The 23,410-nt window shown below is 60.7% G+C and overlaps 2 protein-coding genes across 3 annotated transcripts; both read right to left on the reverse strand.

The window, feature by feature from the left end:
• Positions 1 to 2,060: 2,060 nt before the first annotated feature.
• GDF1 (growth differentiation factor 1) lies at positions 2,061 to 5,921 on the reverse strand. Its single transcript, XM_021552549.3, has 2 exons — positions 4,628 to 5,921; positions 2,061 to 2,882 (listed from the first exon to the last, which is right to left on the reverse strand). Exons 1-2 carry the CDS (start codon positions 4,983 to 4,985, stop codon positions 2,086 to 2,088), a joined length of 1,155 nt encoding a protein of 384 aa, XP_021408224.1. The 5' UTR covers positions 4,986 to 5,921; the 3' UTR covers positions 2,061 to 2,085.
• A 115-nt stretch (positions 5,922 to 6,036) lies between these two features.
• Positions 6,037 to 20,610, reverse strand: CERS1 (ceramide synthase 1). 2 transcript variants are annotated; one of them, XM_077788869.1, is made up of 7 exons: positions 20,365 to 20,610; positions 12,747 to 12,906; positions 11,378 to 11,558; positions 9,919 to 10,080; positions 8,580 to 8,727; positions 7,065 to 7,177; positions 6,037 to 6,647 (listed from the first exon to the last, which is right to left on the reverse strand). In XM_077788869.1, exons 1-7 carry the CDS (start codon positions 20,584 to 20,586, stop codon positions 6,605 to 6,607), a joined length of 1,029 nt encoding a protein of 342 aa, XP_077644995.1. In that variant the 5' UTR covers positions 20,587 to 20,610; the 3' UTR covers positions 6,037 to 6,604. The 2 variants fall into 2 exon arrangements, with proteins under 2 accessions (XP_077644995.1, XP_077644994.1); XM_077788868.1 differs by having other exon boundaries at positions 7,065 to 7,201.
• Positions 20,611 to 23,410: the final 2,800 nt, after the last annotated feature.

Raw genomic sequence — 23,410 nt, forward strand, 5'->3', positions numbered from 1 at the left:
CTTCCTTCCTCGTGAGATGGACTTGTTTTATTTATTAACATTGCCGAAGGGCTTTTTAATTTTTTTCCTTGGTAGGCTGCGTAGTGGCGTAGACTTTTCGGGTAGGTTTAAGCTGAACCCCTCTGTGCAAAGCTATCCATGAGTAATGTACCCCCTCCTCTCCCCTCACCCTTTATTTCACTGCTGGGAATGCTTGCCTCTGCTTCGTGCTGGTTTTTTCCTTTGTAGCAGTTCAAACTCTTTTGAGTTTTACAAATCCAGACATCAGTGCTAGCACGGTGTTAAACTTTTTTTTTTAATTAATTACTTTTTTTTTTGTCTCAGTTTTGTTTTAAAACCTGTTTGTCATCGATTAAAAAAAAAAAAAAAAAAAGAATAAACAGCTCTTGCATTCAAGGTGGCCCCTAAGTTTCAATGAGGAAACCATGCAACGTTCATTAAAGCTTTAGTCTGATTGTATAAACTTCAAGTTTATTACTTTTTTTAAACACAAGACTAGTACAAAAGTGGGGGTGTGCATAGCAGAGGGGGTGAGCGACTCAACTGGGAGGACTGGGAGGACTGGGAAGGGCTCCTGGGCTGGGAGCAAACACCAACACGGCTTTGCCTGCCAGGCTCAGGCTGGGGCTGTGGGCTGGCCTTGGCACCACCCTGGGCACAAACTCACCCGGGGTCCCAGTGAGAGCCTGTCCTGCCTCTCCCCCACCTGCGTGGCCACAAACCCAGGAATCCTCGAAGCTTTTCCTCCTGTGCCCATCTAAAATCAGAATCCAGTGGCTCCTGCTGGCTGGAGTTGAGCCCTTTAAACACTGAAAGGGAGCAGGGCTGGGTGGGAAACACCTGGATTTGGGAATGGGAATCCAGCTAAAGCTGCTCCAGGCTGGCTCTTCAGCTCCACATTTTGGGTATTAAAACAAAACAAAACAAAACAAAAAATACACTATTCCAAGGTGGTTAAACCCTCAGTGCTTCCCCTGGGGGGAGGAGGTGGGAAAACCATCAGAGCTCAAAGAGAAAACAGCAAAAAAAACCCCCAAAGCTGCACTACGGCTTCACAGTTCAAAAATAAAGAGAAAAAATTCAAGTCTAACTCGGGTTCCTTCTCAGTTGTCCCAAAATCCCCAAAGGGGCAGGGAATTGTCGCTCTGGTGGTTTTCACACTCGGTTTTACACGCTCGGGGACAGCTCAGCAGCTGGAAGAGGCAGAGGAGAGGGAAATGCCCCAAATTTGGGTCCCTGCTGCCCCTCAGTGACAGCACGGAGAGCCTGGGGCTGCCAGCCGGCACAAAACCCAACAAATCAACCCAAAACAACCCGAAAAAGTCAAAAGTGTGCGGAGCTCTGCCCCTGCCTGAGGCTCGGCTGCCACCCGGCACTCGGGGACAGCCTGGGCTCATCGATTTGCAAATGAGGTAAATTAATTAATTATTAATTAATTAATACTGACTCACAGCCACTGACCCCAGCAACCCCCCCGAATTCCCTCAGCCACATTCCCTGCAGGATCCCGCATTGGCACAAGGCTCCCTGCGGGTTTCTTAGGTGAAATTTCCAATTTTTTAGGCAAAATCTCCAGTTTTTAAGGCAAAACCTCCATTTTTTTTGGGAAAACCTCCAAATTTTTAGGGAAAACCTTCATTTTCTTAGGCAAAACCCCCACTGCATTTGGCCACCCAACACAAGCCCCGTCCCCAAACCACCCCATCACCCCGAAAGCAGCACAAAGCACAAAGCTCCCGCCCGGCTCTGATGGGGTTTGGTCACCCTGGATCACACCCCAAGGAACCCCCGGCCCCGATTCACCCAGAAAACTCATTTACACCCTGAGAAATCCCCAGAATTCAGCCCAAACCCCCCAAAAGCCGCGAGCAAGGGGGGAAATGCGGGATTCGGAGCCCGGCGCCAGCATCCCCCGCGCAGAGGGGACCCAGCGCCGGGCTCGGTCACAACCCCGCAGCCCCGTCCCGGCTCATCCTACACCGGCCCCGCCAGTACCGCCGGCACGGAGGGGAGCCCCGGAACGCCCCGGAACGCCCCGAAACACAGCGGGGATTCCGCAGCGCGGGGTCTGCCCGCACCATCCCGCTACCTGCAGCCGCACTCGTCCACCACCATGTCCTCGTAGTGGCGCAGCACCACGTTGTCGCTGTTGTCGTAGTAGAGGATGGAGATGGGGGAGAGGCGGACGGGCACGCAGCAGGGCTGGGGGGTGCCCTGCGGGTCCAGCGAGTGCACCATGGTCTGCAGCACGGCGTGGTTGGTGCTGTTGAGCTCGGCCGCCAGCGGGAAGGGACAGTCCCCGCCGCAGTAGTTGGCCAGGTAGCCCTGGGGGGCGATGATCCAGTTCTCCCAGCCCACGTCGCTGAAGCTGATGTAGAGCCGGCGGGGCTTGCACAGCGGGCTGGGGGTCAGCGGGGGGCTCGGGGGGCTCCTCCTGCCGCGGGCAGCCCGGCACCGCGGGCCCAGCGTCACCAGCAGCAGCGAGGTGGCCGCGAAGGCGTCGCTGCTGCCGCAGGGGCTCCGCGGGGTCCCGCCGTCCCCTCCGGCCGAGATCTCCAGCACCAGAGCCAAATTGCTGCCCGGCGCCGCGCCGTCCTTCAGCGCCGCGCTCAGGTCCAGCGGCAGGGATTTGCGCAGCTGGACGAAGGAGCGCTCCACCAGCGGGCTCCGGCCGGGCCGGGGCAGCCCCCCGGGGGACGCCCGGTACAGCCGGAGCTCCAAAACCTGCCCCGGGCTGGCCGGCTGGTAGGAGTTGTGGTGGAACCGGAGCTCCAGCTGCGCCATGGTCAGGCGCTCGCCCTCCTCGAGCGCGGAGAGGTTGAAGAACAGGAGCTTCCGCAGACACAGCCGCCCCGGGGGCTGCCCCTCGGGGAGGAAGCGGCCTGGCAAAGAAGGAGAAACAGGGGTGGGGGCGGCTGAACGCTCGGGATGGGCAGCATCAGCTCCAGGCATGGGCTGGGGGAGCCCTCGGGCTGAGCAGGATCAGCTCCAGGGCTGGGGGAACACCTGGGGTGAGCAGGATCAGCTCCAGGGCTGGGGGATCCTTGAGGTTGAAAAGGATCAGCTCCAGAGCTGGGGGAACCTTGGGGCTGAGCAGGATCAGCTCCAGGGCTGGGGGATCCTTGGGGCTCAGCAGGATCAGCTCCAGGGCTGGGGGAACTCTTGGGCTGAGCAGGATCAGCTCCAGGGCTGGGGGATCCTTGGGGTTGAAAAGGATCAGCTCCAGAGCTGGGGGAACCTTGGGGCTGAGCAGGATCAGCTCCAGGCCTGGGGGAACCTTGGGGTTGACAAGGATCAGCTCCAGGCCTGGGGGAACCTTGGGCTGAGCAGGATCAGCTCCAGGCCTGGGGGATCCTTGGGGTTGAAAAGGATCAGCTCCAGGGCTGGGCTGGAGGATCCTCGGGCTGAGCAGGATCAGCTCCAGGGCTGGGGGATCCCTGGGGCTCAGCAGGATCAGCTCCAGGGTTGGGCTGGGGCTGAGCAGGATCAGGGAAAAGAGGGCGAGCAGCGGCGAATTCGGGGATCTGCCTGGTTTAGCCAGCCCGAGCCAAACTGGAACCACGAGAGAAAAGAGCCCTGAGGTGCCCCGAGCCCTCAGGGACGCCAATCAAACAGTCCCCAGGGGACTGAGAACGGCTCAGAGCAGCCAGATGTGCCGCGGGGTCAGCCAGATGTGCCGCGGGGTCAGCCAGATGTGCCGTGGGGTCAGCCAGAGGCGCTGGGACAATGAGGAGGGGGGGACACAGCCCGGGGGTCGAGCATCCCATCCCTGCCCGAGCTGCTGCTGGTCCCGTTCCTGCACCCACATTCCCACTCACCTCCACCAGCGCGGACCCCAAAGCCTGGGACCAGGACCAGGACCAGGACCAGGACTGGGATAGGACTGGGACCAGGACTGGGATCAGCACTGGGATAGGACTGGGACCAGGACTGGGATCAGGACCGGGACCAGGACTGGGATCAGGACTGGGATAAGGACCGGGAACAGGACTGGGATCAGGACTGGGATCAGGACCGGGAACGGGACTGGGATAGGACTGGGATCAGGACTGGGATAAGGACCGGGAACAGGACTGGGATCAGGACTGGGATCAGGACCGGGACCAGGACTGGGATAAGGACCGGGATCAGGACTGGGATCAGGACTGGGATCAGGACTGGGACCAGGACTGGGATCAGGACTGGGACCAGGACTGGGATAAGGACCGGGACCAGGACTGGGACCAGGACCGGGACCAGGACTGGGATAGGACTGGGATCAGGACTGGGATAAGGACCGGGACCAGGACTGGGACCAGGACTGGGATCAGCACCGGGATCAGGACTGGGATAGGACTGGGATCAGGACCGGGATCAGGACTGGGATAAGGACCAGGACCAGGACTGGGACCAGGACTGGGATCAGCACCGGGATCAGGACTGGGATCAAACCAGCACCTCGGGAGGGATTTCGGGGGCTCCAGGACAGAGCCTGGCACAGCTGCCGCCCTCGGGGTTCCAAACCCACGAATCGCCACCTCCAGCAGCCGGAGGGATTCCACCCAGCAGGGATTTCTCCTGGAACCCGGCTCCGGCCTCGGGACAGCGGGCAGGAAGGAGCGGAGCCGAGCTCGACCCGTGCCTGTACCTCGGTCAGCGAAGACGCGCACGATGTCGCCGGGGACATGGAACTCCTCCACCCGGCAGGACTGCGGCTCGCCCGGCCGGGCCAGCGTCCTCCTCTTGTGGAAGATCCTCCAGAGCACGGGCGGCACCGGGCCGGGGCTGCTGGGGCTGGGCTTGGCGCTCAGCCCCAGCGAGCGGAGCAGGATGCGCTCCTGCGGGCCGGGCGCGGCCGCCAGCACGGGGCTCAGGAGAGCCCAGGCGAGGCTGCGGAGGAGCCACATCGCCGCTCTGCTCGGCCGCACAAAGAGCACAAAGAGCCTTTGATGGGCTCCGAGCTCAATCAGCGCCGCGGGGTTCCGGCTCCGGCCAGAGGCTGGCATGGATCCCTGCGGCTCCCGCACCCCTTAACCCTTTCAGCGGCTCCGCCGGCGCTCCCGCACCTCCGGAGCGCCCGCTCGGGCTCCAGCACGCTCCGTGGGTCAGGGGTGGGGGTGGAAATCCAGCGCTGCTGCCCAAAGCCCTGCCCGGAGCCGGGGGCACACCCGCAGCCGGCTCTTCCTCCCAAAAAAATTCCCTTTTTTAACTCAATCACGGCGTCCAGCCCTTCTCTCTTAAAGCCGTCAACATCCAGCGCATCAAACCATCAAAGTCCTGCTTCACACGGCCCCAAAAACCATCGGCCCCAAAAAACCACTGACCCCCAAAACCACCAGTCCACACCCAGCGCCGGGTCCTGCCCCAGCCAGGCACCCCCAGGTGCCCCAGTCCCTTCCTGGCCATCACAGCAGAGCTGACACCACCAGCTTGGTGTCACAGCCCCCAAAAACAGCCGGAGCCACCCAGCGCAATGCCAGCGCTGGAAAATTCAGTTTTAACCCCCAAGGTCAGCCCAGCTCTGCTCCGGCCCATCCTGGGGGATCAGACCCCGCTGAAAACCGAGGGATTCCAGCCCTGGGATGCTCCTCTGACACCCTGGAAGTCACCAGGGAGGGACAAGGTCCTGCCACAGCTTGGGGACACTCCCAGCAGCCCCACTCAGGGTCTGTCCCTGGCTCAGACACAACAAGTCTGGAGGGAAATCACCTCCAGACCAAACATGGAATAAATCCCACAAATTCCCACACCTGGAATTGACACCCTGGATCTCCCTGCAGCTGCTCGGGAGGGAGCTGTGGGTCCTGGCCTGGGGGGACAGCGAGGGGACAGCGAGGGGACAGCGAGGGGACAGCGAGGGACCCAACCCCACAGAGCTGCCCAGGACAGGACCTGCAACCTGCAGGGCTGGAGCTGCCTGGAAACCCAGCCCTGGGAGCAGGAATTCTCTGTTCTCCCCAAAAACCCAGCCCTGGGAGCAGGAATTCTCAGTTGTTCCTAAAAACCCAGCCCTGGGAGCAGGAATTCTCTGTTCTTCCCAAAAACCCAGCCCTGGGAGCAGGAATTCTCAGTTCTTCCTTCGGCAAGGGGACAGTCCTGGGGGGAATCCCCCAGCAGGGACCTGCAGGACCCTTTTGAAGCCACTCCAAGACCTACACGGGGCTTTCCAAGCTTTTCCAACCTCCTGGGCCTCCTCCAAGGGCTGGGCTGGAGCTCCTGAGGTGGATTTCCAGGCAGGTGACAGTGACTCCTCCAAGGTCACCTCTGGTGCCCCGGGTGGCAGCTGGAGCACAGCTGGAGCTCCCCCTGCCCAGTTTGGAGCTGGAGCCTGCAGGAACAGCTGGGGGAGGCTCGGACGGGGGTCCAGGGGGCTGAGAACGTGGAGCAACACCGGGGACACAGAGCCAGCCCCAGCCCCTCCCTGGGCTGGCACAGCCAAACTGGGCCCCGGGGAGCCCCCAGCCCCAGGGGACGGTGCCAGGGCACGGCCCAGCCCCGAGGGGCCCCGTCCTGGCACTGGGCAGCAGGGGCTCAGCGGGGAGGTTCTCCTCGGGCCTGTCCTTGGCAGGGTCCCAGGGCAGGGTCCTGGCAGGGCCAGGTCCTGGCAGCCGTGGCCACGCCGCCCTCACAACCTCTTGTCCTTGACGAGGCCGTTCCTGAGGTGCAGCCTGGGGAGGAGCAGAGCCCGTGGTCAGCACGGCAGATCCCCCCCCCCAATTCCCCTGCACCCCCAGATTTGGGCAGTCTGATGGGGCCAGCACCAGGTGCTCCCACGGGGAAAAGCCCAGGGAGAGCTTGGAGCTTCCAGAGCCTGAAGGGGCTCCAGGAGAGCTGGGGAGGGACTGGGGACAAGGCAGGGAGGGACAGGACCCAGGGAATGGATTTAAACTGGGAAAAAGGAGATTTGGGTGGGATACTGGGAAGGGATGCCTGGCTGGGAGGGAATGGGATGGAATTCCCAGAGCTGCCCCTGCATCCCTGGAAGTGTCCCCGGCCAGACCTTGGGATGGTGGGAAGTGTCCCAGGGGTGGAACTGGATGTGCTTTAGGGTTTTGCCACCCAAGGCAGTCTGGAATCGCCCGTACCCTTCCTTCAGAGCCTGGGGCAGTGGGATCCCGGCCTCCTTCCCGGATTTCCTGCTCTCCTCCACGTCGTACTCGCGGACGTCGTTCACCTCCTGCATCTGCCCCAGCAGCACCTTGGCCACGAACAGCACGATGTACTGGGGGACAGGGCACAGAGACCCTCAGGCACGGCCCGAGCCCGGGGGGCTTCCCCTGCTGCCCCCAGCCCATTTCGGGCAGGGCAGCTCCCCCCGGGATGGCCACAGCCCCGGGATTGGGCCGGTGACTCGGAGCAGAATTCCCGGCAGGGTTCATCCCGGGGATGATGGAGTCAGCAGCTCCCTGCCCTGCTCTGCCCCGCACCCACAGCCCGGGGCAGAACATTCCCGGGATGTTCACACCTCCCTGGAATCCCCATCCTGGGATGCAGGAGCATTCCTGGGATGTTCACACCTCCCTGGAATCCCCATCCTGGGACACAGGAACATTCCCGGGATGTTCACACCTCCCTGGAATCCCCATCCTGGGATGCAGGAGCATTCCTGGGATGTTCACACCTCCCTCGAATCCCCATCCTGGGACACAGGAACATTCCCGGGACATTCCCACCTCCCTGGAATCCCCATCCTGGGATGCAGGAGCATTCCTGGGATGTTCACACCTCCCTCGAATCCCCATCCTGGGACACAGGAACATTCCCAGGACGTTCACCTCTCTCCAATCCCCATCCTGGGATGCAGGAACATTCCCGGGATGTTCCCACCTCTCTCCAATCCCCATCTTGGGATGCAGGAGCAGTCCAGGACATTCCCACCTCTCTCCAATCCCCATCCTGGGATGCAGGAGCATTCCTGGGATGTTCACACCTCCCTGGAATCCCCATCCTGCGATGCAGGAACATTCCCGGGACATTCACACCTCCCTGGAATCCCCATCCTGGGATGCAGGAGCATTCCCGAGATGTTCACACCTCCCTGGAATCCCCATCCCGGGATGCAGGAGCATTCCCAGGACGTTCCCACCTCTCTGCAATCCCAGCCCGGGATGCAGGAGCAGTCCAGGACATTCCCACCTCTCTCCAATCCCCATCCCGGGATGCAGGAGCATTCCCGGGACATTCCCACCTCTCTCCAATCCCCATCCCGGGATGCAGGAGCATTCCCAGGACGTTCCCACCTCTCTCCAATCCCCATCCCGGGATGCAGGAACATTCCCGGGATGTTCCCACCTCTCTCCAATCCCCATCCCGGGATGCAGGAACATTCCTGGGATGTTCCCACCTCTCTCCAATCCCCATCCTGGGACGCAGGAGCATTCCCAGGACGTTCCCACCTCTCTCCAATCCCAGCCCTGTTTTCACCCCCGCGGTGGATCCCGGGGTGTCAGACACTCCGAATTCCCAAGGGACCCCTCCGGATCCCCCAAAGTCTCCTGGGTCCCCGCGATCCCAGCAGCAGGACAGGGCTGGCCCAGGAGGGGCCGTGTCCCCGCTGTCCCAGCCGGGCGGGCAGCTCGCTGCGAGGCCGGGACACCCACCAGGAACCAGTAGATGTTCATCAGCGTGAGCACGAGCAGCAGGGCGTTGAAGAAGAAGTAGAAGGGGATGTTGGGGACAGCCTGGAGGCTGGAGTGGCAGGTGGCGTAGAGCACCTTGAGGGGGAACCAGTAGAGACGGAACCAGAACCTGCGAGGACGGGGTCAGCGCGGGGTCAGCGCGGGGTCAGCGCGGGGTCAGCGCGGGGTCAGCGTGGGGTCAGCGCGGGGTCAGCGCGGGGTCAGCGTGGCCCGGCAGGGACAGAGCCGGCACAGCCCATCCATCCATCCATAGATCCATCCATCCATGGATCCATCCATCCATAGATCCATCCATCCATGGATCCATCCATCCATCCATGGATCCATCCATCCATGGATCCATCCATCCATGGATCCATCCATCCATGGATCCATCCATCCATCCATGGATCCATCCATCCATCCATGGATCCATCCATTCATCCATGGATCCATCCATCCATCCATGGATCCATCCGTGGATCCATCTGTCCATCATCCATAGATCCATCCCTGTGTCCATCCATGGATCCATCCATCCATCCATCCATCCATCCATCCATCCATGTTTTCCTCCTCCAGGCCCCAGGAGCAGCTGGAATCTGGGGCGGGGCCTCCTCCTCCTCCTCCTCCTCCTCCTCCTCCTCCTCCTCCTCCTCCCCCTCCCCCTGCCCTGCCCGGGCTGGTTTGTCCCAGCAGGAATTTCTCCTTTGTCCCAGCAGGAATTTCTCATTGGTCCCAGCAGGAATTTCGCAGCCACTCTCACCGGGCACTACAGAGGGATTCCGGCTCTGTGGGGAGCCAAAAATCCCCCAAAAACCGGGAGGAGAGAGGGGATTGTGATCTGGGACAAAAATCCTCCAGGGAGGGTCAGGAGTGGGATCAGGAGTGGGAGCGGGACACAGATCCAGAGGGGAAGAAGGTTGGGACTGGGATGGGGACCTAGACCCACCAGGGAAAGTCAGATTTGGGATCAGGGACCCCGACCCACCAGGGAAGGTCGGATTTGGGATCAGGGGACACCAGGGAAAGTCAGATTTGGGATCAGGGACCCTGACCCACCAGGGAAGGTTGGATTTGGGATCAGGGGACACCAGGGAAAGTCAGATTTGGGATCAGGGACCCTGACCCACCAGGGAAGGTCGGATTTGGGATCAGGGGACACCAGGGAAGGTCGGGTTTGGGATCAGGGACCCCGACCCACCAGGGAAGGTCGGGTTTGGGATCAGGGACCCTGACCCACCAGGGAAGGTCGGGTTTGGGATCAGGGACCCCGACCCACCAGGGAATGTCAGATTTGGGATCAGGGACCCCGACCCACCAGCTGACGCTGAAGGCCAGGCAGCCGATGTTGGAGACGACGTCGTTGAGCCGGTGGTAGACGCCGGCGCGGTGCTTGAAGTAGACGTTGAGCTTGGTGAACTCCAGCTGCACGTCATTGACGTCGTGCAGGAACAGCACCAGGATGCCCACGTTGTGGTACCTGGGGGGAAATGGGGGAAAATGGGGGAAAAAATGGGAAAAAACACGGGGAATGGGGAAAAACCACGGGGAAAATGGGGACACACCACAGGGAATGGAGGAAACCATGGGGAAATGGGGAAAAACAGGGAAATGGGGGGAAAGCAGGGAACAAAAGGGGAAAGCAGGGAAAAAAGGGGGAAAGCAGGAGAAAATGGGGGGAAAGGGGGAAAAGCAGGGAAAAAAGGGGGAAAGCAGGAGAAAACGGGGGAAAAGGGGGAAAAGTGGGAAAAGCAGGGAAAAGCAGGGAAAAGCAGGGAGCAGAGCGGGAGGAGGCCGATGCCGGCCCCGGGACTGGCATTCCCAGCCCCATCCCGGCCCCGCAGCCCGCTCCAGATTCCCGGGGGATTCCCAGGGGATTCCCGGGGGATTCCACAGAATTCCCATGGGATTCCCACAGGATCCCCGCAGGATTCCCACAGGATCCCCGCAAGATTCCCGCAGGATCCCCACAGGATTCTCACAGGATCCTGCGGAATTCCTGCAGGATTCCCACAGGATCCCCACATGATTCCGCAGGATTCGCACAGGATCCCTGCAGGATTCCCAGGGCATCCCCAGAGGATCCCGCAGGATTCCTGGGGCTTCCCCACACGATCCCACAGGATCCCCGCAGGATTCCTGGGTCATCCCCACAGGATTCCTGGGCATCCCCACACGATCCCACAGGATCCCCGCTGGATCCCCATGGAATCCTGCAGGATTCCCAGGGATCCCCGCAGGATTCCCGGGTCATCCCCACAGGATTCCTGGGTATCCCCACACGATCCCACAGGATCCCCGCTGGATCCCCACAGATCCCTGCAGGATTCCTGGGTCATCCCGGCAGGATTCTCAGGGATCCCCGCAGGATTCCCCATGGATCCCGCAGGATTCCCGGGTCCTCCCGCAGATTCCTGGGTGATCCCCGCAGGATTCCTGGGCATCCCCACAGGATCCCCACAGGATTCCTGGGTCATCCCTGCAGGATTCCTGGGGATCCCCGCAGGATCCCCACGGATCCCCGCAGGATTCCCAGGTCCTCCCGCAGATTCCTGGGTCATCCCCGCAGGATTCCCCACGGATCCCACAGGATTCCCGGGTCCTCCCGCAGATTCCTGGGTGATCCCCACAGGATTCCCGGGTCCTCCCACAGATTCCTGGGTGATCCCCACAGGATTCCCAGGTCCTCCCACAGATTCCTGGGTGATCCCCACAGGGTTCCTGGGCATCCCCACAGGATTCCCGGCTCCTCCCGCAGACCCCCGCGGCTCGGGCACCTGAAGGCGTAGGAGGCGGCGATGAGGGTGAGCGCCACGACGTGGTGCAGCAGCATGACCAGCGAGTCCTTGCGCCAGGTGTCCATGTAGGCGGTGGCGTAGAGCGCGTGCCCGTAGAAGCTGCCCTGCAGCAGGTAGGCCAGCGCGATGTCGGCGGGCACCGCCATGCCCCGCTGCCAGCCTGCCGGGCACAGCCCAGACGGGAAAGGGACGTTGCCTCCAGTGCCGCGGGCCCGGCCCGCTGCTCTCGGTGGCTGTGCTGCGGTTAGCTGGGTTGTTACTGGAGTGGTCTTGTTTTATTAGTGTTTGTATTGAATTGTGTTGTGTTGAGTTGTGTTGTGTTGTGTTGTGTTGTGTTGTATTGTGTTGTATTATATTATATTATATTATATTATATTATATTATATTATATTGTATTGTATTGTATTGTATTGTGTTGTGTTGTATTATATTATATTGTATTGTATTGTATTGTATTGTATTGTATTGTATTGTATTGTATTGTATTGTGTTGTATTATATTATATTGCATTGTATTGTATTGTGTTGTGTTGTATTATATTATATTATATTGTATTGTATTGTATTGTATTGTATTGTATTGTGTTGTATTATATTGTATTGTATTGTATTGTGTTGTGTTGTATTATATTGTATTATATTGTATTGTGTTATATTATATTATATTATATTATATTATATTATATTATATTATATTATATTATATTATATTATATTATTATATTATATTATATTGTATTATATTATATTATATTATATTATATTATATTATATTATATTATATTATATTATATTATATTATATTATATTATATTATATTGTATCGTATTATATCGTATCGTATTGTATTGTATCATATTGTATTGTATTGTATTGTATCATATTGTATTGTATTGTATTACATTACATTACATTACATTACATTGTATTACATTGTATTATATTGTATTATATGATTATGATATGATTGATATGATATGATATGATATGATATGATATGATTTATTATTATGCTTTTCCTGCTCAGCCCCTCTGGTGGTGCCCGAGAGGAAGGAACACCCGGACCCCGTGCCCGTCCTGCGGGGCGTCTGGGGCAGCAGAAAACGAGAATTTTGGGCATAAAACGGGAATTTTGGGCACAACAGGGGAATTTTGGGCACCAAAGGGGAATTTTGGGCACAAAAGGGGAATTTTGGGGCACAACAGGGGAATTTTGGGCACAGAAGGGGAATTCTGGGCACAAAACGGGAATTTTGGGCACCAAAGGGGAATTTTGGGGCACAACAGGGGAATTCTGGGCACAACAGGTGAATTTTGGGCACCAAAGGGGAATTTCGGGGTTCCTCACCGCGGAAGGCGGACGGCGGGTCGTGGAAGAAGGCGTAGTCGGTGCAGAAGAGCAGGTAGGCGCCGTAGGACCAGGACACGGAGTAGAAGAGAAGCTTCCAGGCGCTCTCGGGCATCTTGGCAGCGTCCCTGGGCTGCAGCTGGCACCACTCCCCGAAGGGCTGCGGGGACGGGGAACTCCTCAGCCGGGGGAGGAGCGAGCCCGGGGATCCATGGGTCCATCCGTCATGGATCCATCCTTCATCCATCCATGGATCCATCATCCATCCATCCATGGATCCATCATCCATCCATCATCCATCCATCATCCATGGATCCATCATCCATCCATCCATGGATCCATCCTCCATCCATCCATGGATCCATCCTCCATCCATCCATGGATCCATCCTCCATCCATCCATGGATCCATCATCCATCCATCCATGGATCCATCCATCCATCCATGGATCCATCATCCATCCATGGATCCATCCATCCATCATCCATCCATCATCCATCCATCCATGGATCCATCATCCATCCATCCATGGATCCATCCATCCATCCATGGATCCATCATCCATCCATCCATGGATCCATCCATCATGGATCCATCCTTCATCCATCCATGGATCCATCATCCATCCATCCATGGATCCATCCTTCATCCATCCATGGATCCATCATCCATCCATCCATGGATCCATCCTTCATCCATCCATGGATCCATCATCCATCCATCCATGCGTCCATCCATCCATCCATGGATCCATCATCCATCCATCCATGGATCCATCATCCATCCATCCATGGATCCATCCATCCATCATCCATCCATCATCCATCCATCCATGGATCCATCCATCATGGATCCATCCTTCATCCATCCATGGATCCATCATCCATCCATCCATGGATCCATCCTTCATCCATCCATGGATCCATCCTTCATCCATCCATCCATCCTTCCATCATCCATCCATGGATCCCTCTGTCATCCATCCATCCTTGTGTCCATCCATGGATCCATCCCTCCATCCATCCATCCACTGATCCAGCATGGCACAGCCTCAGGTTTTTGGGAATAAACAGACCCAGCATGGCACAACCCCGGGTTTTTGGGAATAAATGGACCCAGCACGGCAGAACCCGGGTTTTTGGGAATAAATGGACCCAGCACAGCACAATCCCGGGTTTTTGGGAATAAACTGATCCAGCATGGCACAACCCCGGGTTTTTGGGAATAAACTGATCCAGCATGGCACAACCCTGGATTTTTGGGAATAAATGGACCCAGCACAGCACAACCCCGGGTTTTTGGGAATAAACTGATCCAGCATGGCACAACCCCGGGTTTTTGGGAATAAATGGACCCAGCACAGCACAATCCCGCGTTTTTGGGAATAAACTGATCCAGCATGGCACAACCCTGGGTTTTTGGGAATAAACTGATCCAGCACGGCACAACCCCGGGTTTTTGGGAATAAACGGACCCAGCTCCCATCAGGGCAGTGACAGCTCCAGGGTCCCTCCGGAGCCCCTGGACACAGCCCAGGCCGGGGGGGCACGGGGGGGGTTTGGGGGATCCAGAGCACCGAGAATTCCCAAATCCCGCCCCGGGAGCTCCGGAGGAGCCAGGCTGAAAACAAAACTCCCGCAGAGTAACTGGACCTGCCCGGCTCAGCATTTCTGCTCCTAAATTAAGGCCCCAGCTGTCCCCAGGCCTTGGCCCCTTTTCCAGGGGCTCCGATCCCAAAAGCTCCGGGGTTCCGGGCACGGAGCTGCTGCCGAGGCCTTTTCCAGGGGGAAAATGGGAGCGGGCAGGGAGGGGAGCAAAGAGTGCACAGAAAGATCAGCTCCACATGGCAGGGACACGGGCACGAGGATTTGGGATCCTCAGGTCCCCGCTCACCCCACAGGGGTTGGGGTGGGAGGGACCACAGGGATCTGTGGGGTCTGTGGGGTCTGTGGGGTCTGTGGGGTCTGTGGGGTCTGTGGGGTCTGGGGGGTCTGTGGGGTCTGTGGGGTCTGTGGGGTCTGTGGGGTCCGTGGGGTCTGTGGGGTCTGTGGGGTCTGTGGGGTCCGTGGGGTCTGTGGGGTCTGTGGGGCAGGGATCTCCTATCCCAGGGTGGATTTGGGATCTGAGCTCAGACTCAGATCCCCGCTCACCCCACAGGGTTTGGGTGCAAGGCCCTACAGGGGTCTGTGGGGTCTGTGGGGTCTGTGGGGTCTGTGGGGTCCGTGGGGTCTGTGGGGTCCGTGGGGTCCATGGGGTCCGTGGGGTCCGTGGGGTCCGTGGGGTCTGTGGGGTCCGTGGGGTCCGTGGGGTCCGTGGGGTCTGTGGGGTCCGTGGGGTCTGTGGGGTCCGTGGGGTCCGTGGGGTCCGTGGGGTCCGTGGGGTCTGTGGGGCAGGGATCTCCTATCCCAGGGTGGATTTGGGATCTGAGCTCAGACTCAGATCCCCGCTCACCCCACAGGGTTTGGGTGCAAGGCCCCACAGGGGTCCGTGGGGTCCGTGGGGTCTGTGGGGTCTGTGGGGTCCGTGGGGTCTGTGGGGTCACGGGGCACATGGGGGGCACGGGGGGACACGGGGGACACGGGGCACACGGGGGACACAGGGACACGGGGGACACGGGGCACACGGGGCACACGGGGGGGCAAGGGGCACACGGGGGACACGGGGGACACGGAGGACACGAGGGGCACGGGGGACACGAGGGGCACGGAGGACACGGGGGGACACGGGGACACGGGGGAACACAGGGGACACGGGGCACACGGGGCACACGGGGACACGGGGCACACGGGGGACACGGGGGGACACGGGGGGACACGGGGCACACGGGGCACACGGGGGACCGGGGCTGTCCTGCCGCCGCCCGCCGCCGTTGCCACGGGCACGGCGCAGCGATGCTCGGTTGCTGGAAGGAGCCCGGCGGGGCCGGGGCCGGTGCCAGCCCCGGCTGCGGGCACAGAACGTTCCCGGGGGACACAAAGGAGCGGCTGGCACGGAGCATCCCCGGGCCCTGGCAGTGCCAGCGCGAGGGACGGGCCAGGACAGTTCGGAGGCTGCCAGCCCGTCCCAGGGCTGGGGGTGCCCCTGTGCCCCCCTGAGACCACCCTGTTCCCCCCCTGTGCCCCCCTGTGCCCCCCTGTGTCCCCCTGTGCCCACCCTGTGCCCCCCTGTGCCCCCCTGTGCCCACCCTGTTCCCCCCTGTGTCCCCCTGTGCCCACCCTGTTCCCCCCTGTGCCCCCCTGTGCCCACCCTGTGCCCCCCTGTGCCCACCCTGTGCCCACCCTGTGCCCCCCTGTGCCCACCCTGTTCCCCCTGTGCCCCCCTGTGCCCACCCTGTGCCCACCCTGTTCCCCCCTGTGTCCCCCTGTGCCCACCCTGTTCCCCCCTGTGTCCCCCTGTGCCCACCCTGTGCCCCCCTGTTCCCCCCTGTGCCCCCCTGTGTCCCCCTGTGTCCCCCTGTGCCCACCCTGTGCCCCCCTGAGACCACCCTGTGCCCACCCTGTTCCCCCCTGTGCCCCCCTGTGCCCACCCTGTGTCCCCTGTTCCCCCCTGTGCCCCCCTGAGACCACCCTGTGTCCCCCTGAGACCACCCTGTGCCCACCCTGTGCCCCCCTGTGTCCCCCTGTGTCCCCCTGTGCCCACCCTGTTCCCCCCTGTTCCCCCCTGTGCCCCCCTGAGACCACCCTGTGTCCCCCTGTGTCCCCCTGTTCCCCCCTGTGTCCCCCTGTGCCCCCCTGTTCCCCCCTGTGCCCCCCTGTGCCCACCCTGTTCCCCCCTGTGCCCACCCTGTTCCCCCCTGTGCCCACCCTGTTCCCCCCTGTGCCCACCCTGTGCCCCCCTGTGCCCACCCTGTGCCCACCCTGTTCCCCCCTGTGCCCACCCTGTGTCCCCCTGTGCCCACCCTGTTCCCCCCTGTGCCCACCCTGTGTCCCCCTGTGCCCCCCTGTGCCCACCCTGTGCCCCCCTGTGCCCACCCTGTGCCCCCCTGTGTCCCCCTGTGCCCACCCTGTGCCCCCCTGTGCCCCCCTGAGCCCCCCGACCCGCCCCGGGCACTGCAGATTTTTTGGGAATTCCGCCCCACGTGGAGCAACTCCCCCACCCAGGATTCCCCCCCCAGCGCTGCCCTGGCAGCCTCAAAAAGGAAAAAACGGGAAAAAAATTCCCAGAGCTGCGAGGCCGGCAGCCAGCCAGCTCCGTGCCTCAGTTTCCCCGCACCGTGCCAAGCTGCGCACGGCGTTTCCCAGCTCCACCAGCGGGGGCGGGGGAAAGAAAAAGCGATTTTCCCAGCAAAAGATGGAGCAGGAATTCCGTGCTCCGCTCGCTGCCGCCTGCCCGGGGCGGCGGGGCGGATAAAGCGCCTTTGCTGCGGCCTCGGCTCCGCACGACCCAGCCCCGAGCAGGGAAAACGGAGCCAGACCCGGCCCGGGCGGGGAAATCCCGGCAGCGGCCCCGGCAGGGCGGGATGGGGAGGGGAGAGCTGGGAATTCGGTCAGGAGACTGGGAATTCTGTGGGGAGACTGGGAATTGTGTGGGGAGAGTGGGAATCCTGTGGGGAGACTGGGAATTCTGTCAGGAGATTGGGAATTGTGTGGGGAGACTGGGAATTCTGTGGGGAGACTGGGAATTCTGTGGGGAGACTGGGAATTCTGTCAGGAACACTGGGAATTCTGTGGGGAGACTGGGAATTCTGTGGGGAGACTGGGAATTCTGTGGGGAGACTGGGAATTGAATTGTGTGGGGAGACTGGGAACTGTGTGGGGAGCACTGGGAATTCTGTCAGGAGCACTGGGAATTCTGTGGGGAGATTGGGAATTCTGTCAGGAACACTGGGAATTCTGTGGGGAGACTGGGAATTCTGTGGGGAGATTGGGAATTCTGTCAGGAACACTGGGAATTCTGTGGGGAGACTGGGAATTCTGTGGGGAGATTGGGAATTCTGTGGGGAGACTGGGAATTCTGTCAGGAGCACTGGGAATTCTGTGGGGAGACTGGGAATTCTGTGGGGAGACTGGGAATTCTGTGGGGAGATTGGGAATTCTGTCAGGAGATTGGGAATTCTGTGGGGAGATTGGGAATCCTGTCAGGAGCTCGGGAATTCTGTGGGGATCCCGGGAATCCTGTGGGGATCCCGGGAATCCTTTGAGGTTTAGGTTAGGATTGGGATTTCAGTTTGGGTTCGAGTCGAGGTCAGGATTCAGGTTCCTGAGCAGGGAGAAGCTCTGGGCTCCAACAATTCTTTTCTCTCCCCTCGACCCATCCTGGTGAGACCCAGCTCTCACAGAAAATCCCCAGCTCCCCTCCTCCCCCACCGCAATTCCAGCAGGGAATTTTCCCGATTTTCCCAACGCGGCTCTGGAGGACGGAGCTGTCCCTGCCCGCTGCCGGGGAAAGCCGATGCCACCCGAGCCCTGCTCAGCGTCTCATCAGCCCCCCTGGCCCGTCTGCAGTTACAGCAGTGACCCATTTCCCCCGGGAACGGCGCCTCGGGGCTGCCAGGACCTGCCAGGAGCTGCCAGGACCTGCCAGGGGCCACCAGGAACTGCCAGGGGCCACCAGGAACTGCCAGGACCTGCCAGGGGCTGCCAGGAGCTGCCAGGGGCTACCAGGACCTACCAGGAGCTGCCAGGACCTGCCAGGGGCCACCAGGAACTGCCAGGGGCCACCAGGAACTGCCAGGACCTGCCAGGGGCTGCCAGGACCTGCCAGGGGCTGCCAGGGGCCACCAGGAACTGCCAGGACCTGCCAGGGGCTGCCAGGACCTGCCAGGACCTGCCAGGAACTGCCAGGGGCTGCCAGGACCTGCCAGGGGCTACCAGGACCTGCCAGGACCTGCCAGGACCTGCCAGGGGCTGTCAGGACCTGCCAGGGGCAAATTCCCCATTTTCAGCCCCTTCCACGCACCATGGACAGACAGGGAATGGGGGAATGGGGGGGGGAAAATCCAGCCTGGCACAAATTCCTGCAGATTTCTCATTTTCAGCCCTGGAGGGCTCAGGCTGGACCTCGCACGAGGTCGGGACCCCCTGAGAGCCTCTTCAGGGGCATTTTAGGGACACTTTGGGGACACTTTGGGGACATTTTAGGGACACTTTGGGGACACTTTGGGGACATTTTAGGGACACTTTGGGGACATTTTAGGGAGATTTCAGGGACATTTTAGGGACACCCTGCAGCGGCTCCCTGAGCATCCAGCTCAGCCAGGAGCTGAGCGAGGCCCGGGCCGGCATCCTCCAGGCCTGCGGGCACGGGGAGGTGACAAAAAGCTGTCCCCGAGCCCAAAATGCTCCAGACTGCCGAAGGTTCTGCCCCGGAGCCAGGCGGAGAGGCCGGGGCGGCGGCGGCGGCGCCTCCGGAGGAACCGGAGCGGCGGCACCGGGAGGGGCCGGCCACCGCCGCACGGCCACCGGGAGCCTCCTCCTGCCCCGGGACACGGCGGGGACCGGCGGGGACAGCGGCGGCACCGGGAGCGCTCCGGGGCTGCGGGGCCGGGCGGCGGCAGCGCCGCATCCCCGCGCTGCAGCACCGAGCCGGGGACGGAGATTGCTCCAAAAACCGCAGGAATGTGTCCCCTCCGTGTCCCCTCCGTGTCCCCTCCGTGTCCCCTCCGTGTCCCTCCGTGTCCCCGCCGTGTCCCCTCGGGCCAGGGACGAGGTGGGAAGGAGCGCGGAGGAAAAATCCGTGACCTTCCGGGGATGCGGGGATGGGAACGGGAGCGGGGGAGGAGCGGGCTGGGGGGGGGCTCTGGGATGCTCAAATCCTTCGGGATGCAGCCCCTGAAAGGCACCAAAAAAATCTGGGAATAACCGGGAAGAAATCACCTTCAGGCTGGTGGGGATGCGGGGATGGAAACATGGAGGGGAGCAACGGGGAAAAGGAGCAAGGGGGGCTCTGCCGGAGCTCGGGGATGCTCAATCCCGCAGGATGCAGCCCCCTGGAAAAGGCATGGCAGCACGGAAAAAAACAGGGAGTAACCGGGAGGAAAAATCCGGGAATAACCGGGAGGAAAAACCCGGGAATAACCGGGAAGAAAAACGCCTCAGCCTTGTGGGGGCAGGGATGGAAACGTGGAGGGCGACATGGAGCAGGGGCGGCTCTCCCGGTGCTCCGGGATGCTCAGATCCTACAGGATGCAGCTCCCGGTAAAAGGCACGGAACAGCACGGGAATAACCGGGGAAGAACCGGGAAGAAATAACCCCAGCCTGGAGGGGATGCGGGGATGGATCCGGGGGGATGGGCCGGGCGGAACGGAGCGGTGGTGGGGGGCTCTCCCGGTGCGCCGGGATGCTCCATCCTCGGGGATGCAGCGCCGGAGGAGGGCGCGGAACAACCTGGGAATAACCTGGAAGAAAATCCGCTCAGCCCCGCGGGGCTGCAGCGCCGGGGAGGCGGCGGAAGGCGGCGGAAGGCGGCGGAAGGCGGCGGAAGGCGGCGGGGCTCTCCCGGTCCCTCGGGATGCTCCGCGCTGCGGGCTGGATCTCGGGGAGCACGAGCGGGGCGCATCCCTCCCCGCACAGACGCGTCCCCCCGCCATCCGCAGCCCCGCGGCGGGGCCGGGCGCTGCCCCCCGCGCCCCCCGCGCCCCCAGCCCGGTTCCCCCGCGGCCCGGAGCCCGGCACTGACCCGAAAGAGGCGGCGGGAGCAGGCGCGGCGCAGCGCGGTCCAGCCCAGCGCGCAGAGCCCGCAGAGCAGCACCTCCGCCCAGCCCAGGTGCGCGTTCTCGGCCCAGGTGCGCAGCGCCAGCCGCCAGCCGCAGTCCCCGCAGCTCCGCGCCGCCGCGGCCAGGCTGCCGTAGCCCCGGCGGAGCAGCTCCCCGTAGCCGGGCATGGGCTCCGGAGGCGGCATCGCGGAGCTGCCGCGGCCGCGGCCCCGCGCAGGCTCCGGCGGGGCGGGCGCCGCGCTCCCCCCGCGCCGGTACCGGCGGGAGCCGCCCCCTGGCACGGCCCGGCCCCCGCGGCGGAGAGCGGGGAACGGGAGAGAGCGGGGAACGGGAGAGAGCGGGGAACGGGAGAGAGGGAGGAAAGGGAGAGAGCGGGGAAAGGGAGAGAGCGGGGAACGGGAGAGAGCGGGGAAAGGGAGAGAGGGGGGAACGGGAGAGAGGGAGGAAAGGGAGAGAGGGAGAGGAAAGGGAGAGAAGGGGGAAAGGGAGAGAGGGAGGAAAGGGAGAGAGGGAGGAAAGGGAGGATGGAGAGGAAAGGGAGAGAGCGGGGAAAGGGAGAGAAGGGAGGAAAGGGAGAGAAGGAGGAAAGGGAGAGAGCGGGGAACGGGAGAGAGCGGGGAAAGGGAGAGAGGGAGGAAAGGGAGAGAGTGGGGAACGGGAGAGAGCGGGGAAAGGGAGAGAGGGAGGAAAGGGAGAGAAGGAGGAAAGGGAGAGAGGGAGGAAAGGGAGAGAGGGAGGAAAGGGAGAGAGCGGGGAAAGGGAGAGAGCGGGGAACGGGAGAGAGCGGGGAAAGGGAGAGAGGGGGAACGGGAGAGAGGGAGGAAAGGGAGAGAGGGAGAGGAAAGGGAGAGAAGGGGGAAAGGGAGAGAGGGAGGAAAGGGAGAGAGGGAGGAAAGGGAGGATGGAGAGGAAAGGGAGAGAGCGGGGAAAGGGAGAGAAGGGAGGAAAGGGAGAGAAGGAGGAAAGGGAGAGAGCGGGGAACGGGAGAGAGCGGGGAAAGGGAGAGAGGGAGGAAAGGGAGAGAGTGGGGAACGGGAGAGAGCGGGGAAAGGGAGAGAGGGAGGAAAGGGAGAGAAGGAGGAAAGGGAGAGAGGGAGGAAAGGGAGAGAGGGAGGAAAGGGAGAGAGCGCGGAAAGGGAGAGAGGGGGGAAAGGGAGAGAGGGAGGAAAGGGAGAGAGGGAGGAAAGGGAGAGAGGGAGGAAAGGGAGGATGGAGAGGGAAGGGAGAGAGCGGGGAAAGGGAGAGAGCGGGGAAAGGGAGAGAGGGAGGAAAGGGAGAGAAGGAGGAAAGGGAGAGAGGGAGAGGAAAGGGAGAGGAGAGAGAAGGGAGAGAAGGGAGGGAGAAAAGGGAGAAAAGGGAGAATGGAGAGGAAAGGGAGAGAGGGAGAGAAGGGGGAATGCAGAGGGAGAAAAGAGAGAAAAGGGGGAAAGGGAGAGAAGGGAGAGGAAAGGGAGAATGGAGAGGAAAGGGAGAGAAGGGGGGAAAGGGAGAAAAGGGAGGATGGAGAGGGAGAGAAGGGAGAGAAGGAGGAAAGGGGGGAAAGAGAGAAAAGGGAGAGAAGGGAGAAAAGGGAGAATGGAAAGGGAGAAAAGGGAGAGAAGGGGGGAAGAGAGAAAAGGGAGAGACGGGAGAATGGAGAGAAAAGAGAAAAGAGAGAGAAGAGAGAAAAGGGAGAAAAGAGGGAAAAGAGAGAAAATAGGGAAAAGAGAGAAAAGAGGGGAAAGAGAGAAAAAGGAGAAAAGAGAGGAAAGAGAGAAAAGAGAGGAGAGGAAAGAGAGAGAGTAGATAAAAGAGGGAAAAGAGAGAAAAGAGAGAAAAAAGAGGAAAGAGAAAAGAGAGGAAAAAGAGAAAAGGGAGAAAAGAGAGGAAAAAGAAAAGAGAGAATGGAGAGAAAAGAGAGGAAAGAGAGAAAAGAGGGAAAAAGAGAGAAAAGAGAGGAAAGAGAAGCCCAAGTTCGGCAGCGGCGGCGGGGGGCACCGGCGGTGAGAGGGCGCCGAGCCGCGGCTGCCAACGGCGGCACCCGGGGGGGATTTGGGGGTCCGGGATGGGAATTTGGGGGGTCTGGGGTGGGATTTGGAGTCTGGGATGGGAATTTGGGGGTCTGGGATGGGAAATTGGAGTCTGGGATGGGAACTGGGGGTCTGGGATGGGAATTTGGAGTCTGGGATGGGAATTTGGGGTCTCAGACGCCAATTGAGGGGATTCAGGTGGGAATTTGGGGGATTCGGGTGGGAATTTGGGGGTCTGGGATGGGAATTTGGGGTCCGGGATGGGAATTGGGGGTCTGGGATGGGAATTGGGGGGTCTGGGATGGGAATTTGGGGGGTCTGGGGTGGGATTTGGGGGGTCTAGGATGGGATTTGGGGGTCTGGGTTGGGAATTTGGGGGGTCTGGGATGGGAACTGGGGGGTCTGGGATGGGAATTTGGGGGTCTGGGATGGGAATTGGTGGTCTGGGATGGGAATTTGGGGGTCCAGGATGGGAATTTGGGGGTCTGGGATGGGAATTTGGGGGGTCTGGGATGGGAATTTGGGGGTCTGGGGTGGGAATTGGGGGTCTGGGATGGGAATTGGGGGGTCTGGGATGGGAATTGGGGGGTCTGGGATGGGAATTTGGAGTCTGGGATGGGAATTGGGGGTCCGGGATGGGAATTTGGGGTCTGGGATGGGAATTTGGGGGTCCGGGATGGGAATTGGGGGTCTGGGATGGGAATTTGGGGGTCTGGGATGGCAGTTTGGGCTCTCAGATGGCAATGGAAGGGATTTGGGTGCGAATTTGGGGGTCTCGGGTGGGAATTTGGGGGATTCAAGTGCCAATCTGGGGGTCTCAGGTGCCAGTTTGGGGTCTCAGATGCCAATTGAGGGGATTCAGGTGGGAATTTGGGGGTCTCGGGTGCCAGTTTGGGGGTCTTGGGCGCCAATATTTGGGGTCTCGGGTGCCAGTTTGAGTTCTCAGCTGCCAATGGAGGGGATTCAAGTGCCAATTTGGGCTTCTTATATATCAATATAA

This window comes from Lonchura striata, chromosome 28, assembly GCF_046129695.1.
Source record: "Lonchura striata isolate bLonStr1 chromosome 28, bLonStr1.mat, whole genome shotgun sequence".
Lineage (NCBI taxonomy): Eukaryota > Metazoa > Chordata > Aves > Passeriformes > Estrildidae > Lonchura > Lonchura striata.